The sequence below is a fragment of the Lycium barbarum genome, chromosome 7, assembly GCF_019175385.1.
Source record: "Lycium barbarum isolate Lr01 chromosome 7, ASM1917538v2, whole genome shotgun sequence".
Classification (NCBI taxonomy): domain Eukaryota; kingdom Viridiplantae; phylum Streptophyta; class Magnoliopsida; order Solanales; family Solanaceae; genus Lycium; species Lycium barbarum.
Genome location: NC_083343.1, coordinates 26,903,323 through 26,912,609, shown reverse-complemented (window position 1 = coordinate 26,912,609; position 9,287 = coordinate 26,903,323). Strand labels below are relative to the sequence as shown.

The 9,287-nt window shown below is 35.9% G+C and overlaps 1 protein-coding gene across 1 annotated transcript; it reads left to right on the top strand.

The window, feature by feature from the left end:
• The first annotated feature begins 245 nt into the window (after positions 1–245).
• LOC132601427 (uncharacterized) lies at positions 246–1,295 on the top strand. The gene is made up of 3 exons (XM_060314506.1): positions 246–486; positions 601–696; positions 805–1,295. The coding sequence occupies exons 1-3, from the start codon at positions 246–248 to the stop codon at positions 1,293–1,295; spliced, it is 828 nt and encodes a 275-aa protein (XP_060170489.1).
• The last annotated feature ends 7,992 nt before the right edge of the window (positions 1,296–9,287 follow it).

The following is a 9,287-nucleotide window of genomic DNA, read 5'->3' as shown; positions in this document are numbered from 1 at the left end:
TCAAGACAATCTTGTAACCCCCTCTCTATGGAGTAGTATAAATAGAGATATGATATGTGATGTACTACACACTTGAAAGAAAAGAAGAAAGTCATCTTTACATTGTTTTATTCAATATTGTTCTCTTGTTCTAATATTTTATATTGTTACTTTGAGCTTGTTTTACAACACGTTATCAGCACGAGTCTCTAACTTCATTACCGTCGCTCCAAGTTGAGTCTACTCTTTCATCTATTTTGATCATCATGTCGAATTTGTCGAAGCTTGAGTTTGTAGCATTTGATATCTCCGGAAAAAATTACCTATCATGGGTACTTGATGCTGAAATTCACCTAGACACCAAAGGTCTTGGTGCCACTATTACTCAGGATAATACAACATCGAGTCAGGACAAAGCCAAGACAATGATTTTCCTTCATCATCATCTAGATGAAGGATTGAAGGTTGAATACTTGATAGTGAAAGACCCACTTGAATTATGGACTGGTTTGAAGTAAAGGTATGACCACATTAAGGTAACGATATTGCCCAGGGCTCGTTATGAGTGGATTCACTTACGGTTACGGGATTTTAAAACTGTATGTGATTATAACTCTGCAGTTTATAGAATTACTTCCCAATTGAAGTTATGTGGGGATAATATAACTGATGAGGATATGTTGGAGAAGACTCTTACGACTTCATGCCTCCAATTTGGTATTATAATAGCAGTACCGTGAGAGGGTTTTAAAAAGCATGCTGATTTGATCTCATGTCTTCTTGTGGCTGAGCGACATAATACCCTTTTATTGAAAAATCATGAAGCCCGTCCCACTGGAACTGCTCGAATCCCGGAAGCGAATGTGGTAGCAGGACATGGCCCAGTTGAAAGAAGACAAAATAATAGGGGCCATAATAATGAGCGTGGGTGTGGCAAGGGCAAGGGACGATATAATAATTGTCGTGATGGTGGTCACCATAAAAGGGAGAACAATATGGGTTATCAAGGCAATCCTTCAAGGAGCAACTGTCATCGTTGTGGTTTGAAAGGTCACTGGAAAAATGAATGTCGGGCGCCTGAACATTTTGCCAGGCTTTATCAAAATTCCTTCAAAAGAAAGGCAAATAGAGATGGTGCCTCTTCTACTAATGCCCCGGTGGAGTCACACATGACTTTAAAGAATGATGATGAGATAGGGCCTTCACGAAAATATGATGATAATGTTGAAGCTACTTTGGCTTTGAAAGATGATGATTTTGATGGACTTGATGATATTACTCATTTGGAAGTTGACTTCTTTGGAGATCAAAATTGAGATTTGATCATTTCACTGGGGAATGTGTTATGTTGTTATTTTTTATGTGTTTTAAGTTTTCCTTATGTTGTTTTATTTTTGAGTAGTACTTAAGTTCTCTATGTTGTTTTCTTTTCAAGGATTAGTACTTAAGTTTTCTGTTGTTAGTTTCCGTAATTCATAGGATGTATTTTTATTTTTATGAAGATAAATAAAATTCCCCAGTCTTCAATTGGATCCACGATGAGTAATGGAGATATGTGCCTTTTGGATAGTGCTACAACTCACACTATATTAAGAGAAAAGAAATATTTCTCTCATTTGGTTATGAAAAAGGCCTATGTTAATACAATATCTGGTAGTACAAAATTAATTGAGGGTTCTGGAAAAGCGACCTTATTACTACCTGGAGGAACAATATTGGCCATTAATAATGCATTGTATTGTAGCAAGTCTCAAAGAAACTTATTAAGTTTCAAGGTTATTCGCCAAAATGGCTATCATGTTGAGACTGCCAATGAAGGACAGGTTGAGCACCTTTATATTATTACAATGAAAGCGGCAGAAAAGTTTGTGCATGAAAAATTATCCGCACTTTCTTTTGGGTTGTACCATACAAGTATTGGTGCGGTTGAAACACATGTTGTAGTAAACAAAAAATTTAATGGTTCTAACAATTTTATCATTTGGCATGACTGGCTGGGCCATCTCAGTTCTAATATGATGCGTAAAATAATTAAGAATTCACATGGGCATACTTTGAAGAACCAAAAGATTCTTCAATTTAAGGAATTCTCTTGTGCTGCTTGTTCTCAAAGAAAATTGGTTATTAAACCATTAGCAACTAAGGTTGGGATTGAATCCCCTGCATTTCTGGAACGTATACAGGATGATATATGTGGGCCAATTCACCATCCATGTGGACAATTTAAATATTATATGGTCTTGATTGATGCATCTACAAGATGGTCACATCTGTGCTTATTATCAACTCATAATATGGCTTTTGCGAGATTGTTGGCTCAAATAATAAGGTTAAGAGCACAATTTCCAGATAATGTGATAAAGAAAATTCGTCTTGATAATGGTAGTGAGTTTACCTCTCAAGCCTTTAATGATTATTGTATGGCCATTGGAATAACAGTTGAACATCCGATTGCTCATGTTCATACTCAAAATGGTCTAGCAGAATCAATGATTAAACGCCTACAATTGATAGCTAGACCATTGCTAATGAGGACAAAACTTCCTGTTTCGGTATGGGGACATGCTATTTTGCATGCAGCAGCACTTGTGCGCATAAGGCCAACCAGTTATCATGAATTCTCCCCATTACAATTGGCTTTTGGTCAAGAGCCAAATATTTCCCATCTTCGAATTTTTGGATATGCGGTACATGTTCCAATTGCTCCACCACAATGCACAAAGGTGGGTCCCCAAAGAAGGTTGGGGATATATGTTGGGTATGAATCTCCTTCAATTTTAAAATATTTAGAACCGATGACTGGAGATTTATTTACAGCAAGATTTGCTGATTTTCATTTTGATGAATCAGTATACCCAACATTAGGGGGAGAACATAAGCAGTTGGAAAAGGAGATAGATTGGAATGCATTATCACTATCTCATTTAGATCCTCCAATAAATCAATGTGAGCAAGAGGTTCAAAAGATGATTTATTTGCAAAATGTCGCAAATCAACTGCCAGATGTATTTACTAACCTTCCAAGAGTTACTAAATCTCATATTCCAGCTGCAAATGCCCCAGTTCGAGTTGATGTCTCGGTAGGACAAACGGTTAATGCAAATGAGTCCAGGCCACGTCTGAAACGTGGTAGACCAATCGGTTCCAAGGATAAAAATCCTCGAAAAAGAAAAGAAATAAATGATCAAGATCATAATGTGAGGGAAATTTCTCAAGAAGAGCCCCGAGACATAATAAATGATAAACCCATAGAGGAGGTCCAGATACTTCAATGATAGTGAAGAGATCTCGATAAGTTATGTCTCGACGGGGAAAAGGTGGAACCGAAATGATATTGTGGTCGACAATATTTTTGCATATAATGTTGCTGTTGAAATAATGCAACAAGATGAGGATCTTGAGCCAAAAATTTTCGATGAATGTAGACAGAGAAATGATTGGCCAAAATGGAAGGACACAATTCAAGCAGAATTATCTTCACTTGAAACACGTGAAGTTTTCAGACCAATAGTCCGAACACCTGAAGATGTCAAGCTAGTGGGGTACAAATGGGTGTTTGTGAGAAAACGAAATGAAAAAGGTAAAGTCGTAAGATATAAAGCACGACTTGTGGCACAAGGATTTTCGCAAAGGCCTGACATTGATTATGTGGAGACATATTCTCCTGTGATGGATGCAATTACCTTCAGGTATCTAATAAATCTGGCAGTTCGTGAAAAGCTTGATATGCGACTGATGGATGTTGTCACAGCCTATTTATCTGGCTCATTGGGACCACAATATTTTTATGAAAATCCCTAAAGGATTCAAAGTGCCTGAAGCATACGAAAGTTCGTGGGAAACTTGTTCAATAAAGCTTCAAAAATCTTTATATGGATTGAAACAATCAGGGAGGATATGGTACAATCGTCTTAGTGAATATTTGCTAAAGGAAGGATATAAAAATGATCCTATTTGTCCTTGTGTTTTTATAAGAAGGTCTGGGTCTGAATTGTCATAATAGTTGTGTATGTTGATGACTTGAATATCATTGGCACTCCTAAAGAGCTTTCAAAAGCTGTAGAGTGTTTGAAGAAAGAATTTGAAATGAAAGATCTAGGTAAGTCAAAATTTTGTCTTGGCCTACAAATGGAGCATTTGACAAATGGAATATTTGTCCATCAATCAACATAAACTGAAAAGGTTTTAAAGCGTTTTTTACATGGATAAATTACATCCGTTGAGTTCCCCGATGGTTGTGAGATCACTTGACAGAAATAAATATCCATTTCGACCTCAAGAAAATGATGAAGAGCTCATTGGTGATGAAACTCCATATCTCAGTGCAATTGGGGCACTGATGTATCTAGCCATTAATACCCGACCAGATATATGTTTTGCAGTGAGTTTATTGGCAAGATTCAACTCCTCCCTAACAAGAAGACATTGGAATGGTGTTAAGCATATATTCAGATATCTTCAGGGAACAAATGATATGAGATTATTTTATTCTTATGAATCCAAGTCAGATATGATCGGTTATGCAGATGCAGGATATTTGTCTGACCCACATAAAGCCCGATCTCTAATAGGCTATTTATTTACATATGGAGGTACAACTATATCATGGCGTTCAGTGAAGCAAACAATAGCTGCCACTTCTTCAAATCATGCGGAGATAATAGCCATTCACGAAGCTAGTTGGGAGTGTGTTTGGTTGAGATCAATGACTCAACATATTCAGGAAATGTGTGGTTTTCTTTTGAAAATGGATGTTCCAACTATATTGTACGAAGATAATGCTGCATGTATTGCTCAACTAAAGGGAGAGACATTAAAGGAGATAGAACAAAACACATTTCACCAAAGTTCTTTTTTACTCATGATCTCGAAAAGAAAGGTGAGATAGATGTTCAACAAATTCGCTAGATTGATAATTTGGCGGATCTGTTCACTAAAGCATTACCAACCTCGACATTTGAGAAGCTGATATACAAGATTGGAATGCGTAGTCTCCGAGAACTAAAGTGATCTTTTCATCAGGGAGAGAAAATACGCGCTGCACCCTTTTTTCCTTGGTCGAGGTTTTGTCCCATTGGGTTTTCCTGACAAAGTTTTTAAAGAGGCAGCAAATAAGGCGTAATGAGACACATTATCGGACATCCGAGGGGGAGTTTTGTAAATATGATAATATGGATGTCCATAACTTCTAGGAGTTAATTCACCATTATGTGCACCATTATATATAGTTATACCACACCTCCACTACTCCCGCATTCATCTCCCACAACCATATATTCTTCCCACCTTCTCAAAGGGTTAATGTCATATTCAAGACAATCTTGTAAACCCCCTCTCTATGGAGTAGTATAAATAGAGATATGATATATGATGTACTACACACTTGAAAGAAAAGAAGAAAGTCATCTTTACATTGTTTTATTCTATATTATTCTCTTGTTCTAATATTTTATATTGTTACTTTGAGCTTGTTTTACAACAAACCATCGATTTTTTATTTTTTTGAAGGTGAAGATATTAGTTGATTAATACTTTGAGAGTCCGACTCCACTATCAGTGGATATAGATTCTTAATGAAAGACGATTTTAGTCCTTCGAGAAGGGCTAGTATTTCAGCATGAAGTGCTAAGTTTGGTAATGTATGACTTAAGTATCCTTCTTTCCAATTCCCATTGGAATCAAGGATAACTCCTCCAGCTCCTTCAACATTGTTGATGGTGTTAACAGGATAAGACGTGTTATTAAAAGTATTATCATTTCGAGTTAACCATATGTTCCACAGCAGTGGAAGCAGAATAGACAGTGGAATGGAAATATTTATTAGGAAAGGAGATGAGATCTTTAATTATGAAAATATTTTTTCCTCAAATTAAAAGTGATAATTATCAATTGGAGTGTTTAATTATATTAAGAATGTTCCATATGCGTGAAGCTTTAGAACAACGGAAGGATTTATGGTTAACATCTTTGTTGGTATGGTGGTGAGGGCAGTTATTAGTAGTGATAATATTGCATTGAAAAAGCATACATTAATCAATCTTTTGTCCCTAAATAAGCTAATTTTGCCCTACCATAAGCACCCCTTAGTCGCATTTATACTTTTCAAGGTAGTATATATTGATCGGGAAAATATCATATGTAGCAAGATTTTGCAATAAATAGCGATATTGTTTTTCATAACGTAGCAGTATTATTCTTCCAAAACATAGCATATACACTGATACATTGTATATACACGGATAGGATATACATTTTATGTGTGAGCATACAATAATTACGCCTATAATTTAGACTTAAATGTATCAATGTATATCTGTGATATTTATTCAAAAATACCGCTATAAAGTGTGTTATGGTTCACTTTTACCCGAGGCATAAAAGCTACTTCATAATTGTGGACTCTATTTGGATTTTTGTATTTTTAGACTCGCCACCTAATTTATTAAGGGAAATTAGGAGAACCGAGTCAAAAAGGGTTTATTCAAACAAGAGAAAAATCCTTTAAAACCAGAGTTCGAGGTAAGGGTTCTGATGATACCGTAGGGATGGTTTTAAGCGCTCTAGTATTAAGGATACGTAGTGTACGGTTGACCTTCGAGCAATGTGTAATTATTATAATTATTTGTTAAAAAGAGTTTACTTGCTTGTAAAACAGCCATGGCATGTCATTTAATACTTTGTTAAAAAAGTTCCCTTTTGTGTAGACAAAGGGTTGAATCTTTCTTTAAAAATGTATAAACCCTTAAAGTCATTTCATTTTTGGACCAAAACTCACTTAAGATTTCTCTTAGGTAGAGTTCCACTAAACTTGGTCCAATGTCATGCTTTTAATTCTTTATAAGTTCATAGAAAATAGTTTGAGTGTATCTCCTTTGTAAATATGCCATGGGTTTTGTACAAGTGTGAAAATATTTTCTTTCAAAGGGTAATGTATTCATCCATTTTTAATTACTTGACTGCCAACTATATCCCATTTTTAAACCCTTTCCTCAAACTAAAGTTGAAGTGTATTTTCTCTTTTTTTTTTTTTTTTTTTTTTTTTTTTGACTTAAGGTTGGCTTGGACCCAAAAAGGGTTTGCGAAATCCTTAAGTCTTATGGTTTTGAAATTCATTTTTTCTTCTACTACCTTATGAAATCAGTTTTTTTCAATTTCTTTTAAATGCCATAAAATCATTTCAAATCTTTACCTAAAAAATAGCTCAAATAGTTTCAATTTCAAATCAATAGCCAAATGTTGCTCTTTCTCCAAATTCATATATACAATCTTAATTATAAAAGAAATTATCAAGTTGGAAAATCATGTACCATGTTTCATGCATCATTTATCTTTTGTTAATTCTAAGTTTGAAAATCATTTTGAAACTTTCCTAATCCATTCTACATGGCATATATATACCTAAGTTCTAAGCAATGGGTTTCAACGTTTATACAAACGTTCTTTACATATACATATACACAAATATGAAATAAAAAGAGAAACGTTAGGCTGGTGGGCCTACCAAGCCCACCAGTCGCCATTTTCACCCATGGTTGGGCCTTCAAAGCGTCGGAATAGATAGAAGAAAAGTGTTGGGTCTCTGGCACAACAGAGGTTCGTGATACCTTCGCCCGAGTGCCGAGGGGGGGGGGGTGGTGGTGTTGGGGTTGGGGGAAGAAAATACCTGTTAGAGGGCATCTAAACTTACTAATTATTTTAGCATAAACTAAAAGGGGAAATACTCAAGCATGATCACATATACAAACATACATGTCGCGTATAATTCAACTGTATATGGTCAATAAAATGAAAGAGATCAACACATAAAGCGGACATGCCCAAACATCACTAAGAGAAAGAAAAGAAACAGGAAACATGCCCAATATGAAAACAAGTGTAACTGGCAGTACAGGAAGAGCCCAAAAACTGTTGTGGTAAAGATATCACTTAAGGAATTAGGCCCAATTTAGCAAATTACAGTTTTATTCCTAAAACAACAGATAATATACCATGGGTATACACGATATACCTGTAACATCCCGCTAGGTCATTATGGGGGTGACTTGGTAAACTAGACCTCCGTTGAGAATTGCAAGGCAGCAAGTGAGTCCGTAGAATATTTTTATGTATATATGCATGTTAGGTTTGCGTCTGTAGGGCCTCGGATTTGTGTTGGGATTTTTGGGTGAAAAACTGGTGGAAAAACCCGAGCTACTAGTCAAAATAGACCACTACACCGGTTGTGAAACCGTTGTAGTGATTCTATCGTAGTGGGTAGGGGACCACTGCCGCAGGGTGGGGGAAATTACTGAGGTCCGCCATAACGGGACCGTTGCAGCGAGAAGTCGACCGCTGCAACGGTCGACGGGAGGCAAAATTAGCATTTTATATTCTTATTTCTGAATCGATTCCCCACATAACTCCAAAACAATTCCCAAGAACTCTTTTGGCGAATTTCTGAGGCTAGGGCTAAAATACTTTTGAGAGGTAAGTCTCAACCCTTTACTTTGTTCATTCCATCATCACATTAATTTCCATGATTAGTTCAAGGTTCGCTAATGGTGAATGAAAGGACTAAAGCCCTAGAACTTAAGAAACCCTTAAATAATGAATGGGTTAATGATTTTATTGTTGTTTATTCATCCAAGGTTATAGATTATCATTTCCTAGGGTGGGAATTCAAGTTCTAATGGATGAGAATGATGTATTGAGACTTAGGGTTTCATAAAGATGGTAACTTTGGCATAACAACTGCTTGTAAAAGGGTGGAATTGATTAGAAAACCCATGAATGGGAATAGTATGATAGTTGGGGTTGATTTTATGATGAATTCACACTTACTGATAGTTCATCCATTTGAAAAGGATAGAAGTAGTAGGGTTCTCTTCCCCAATTGTTGTTTGTTTGAGTAGATGATCCATTACTCACTTAGTGTTATGATTGCTAGACTTTGAACTTTCTGAAGCTTTGCGAAAGGGGAAAGCTATTGCGGAGTGATTGCACTGTTCCAGTTTTGCTTTGAGGTAGGTTACGGTCTACTTGAGTTAGAATTTGATTAGTTGATTGTATATGTTATGAAATTGATAGGAAAAGCATGATTAGGGTTTCCGACATAAAGTTTGGTTGCAAATTCCTAATTTTGACATTGATTTATTTATTATGTGATAAATTGTTATTATATGATAAAGAAGAAGTTAATGAATACTTTTCTTGTTGACTTCGAGTAACCCCTTATTCATGCTATTGATGAACTGATTCGTGAGTCTTGATATGACTTGTGACATAGGGACTTATGTTCCTTAATTTTGATTTATTGACTGTTTATAATC

What these genes read in the sequence shown, in the direction of transcription:
- LOC132601427 (XM_060314506.1), top strand. Translation starts at nt 246, where the DNA reads ATGTCGAATTTGTCGAAGCTTGAGTTTGTAGCATTTGATATCTCCGGA. An exon ending in CCCACTTGAATTATGGACTG is followed by an intron (nt 487 to 600) that starts GTTTGAAGTAAA and finishes ATAACTCTGCAG; the next exon opens with TTTATAGAATTACTTCCCAA. An exon ending in GACTTCATGCCTCCAATTTG is followed by an intron (nt 697 to 804) that starts GTATTATAATAG and finishes AAAATCATGAAG; the next exon opens with CCCGTCCCACTGGAACTGCT.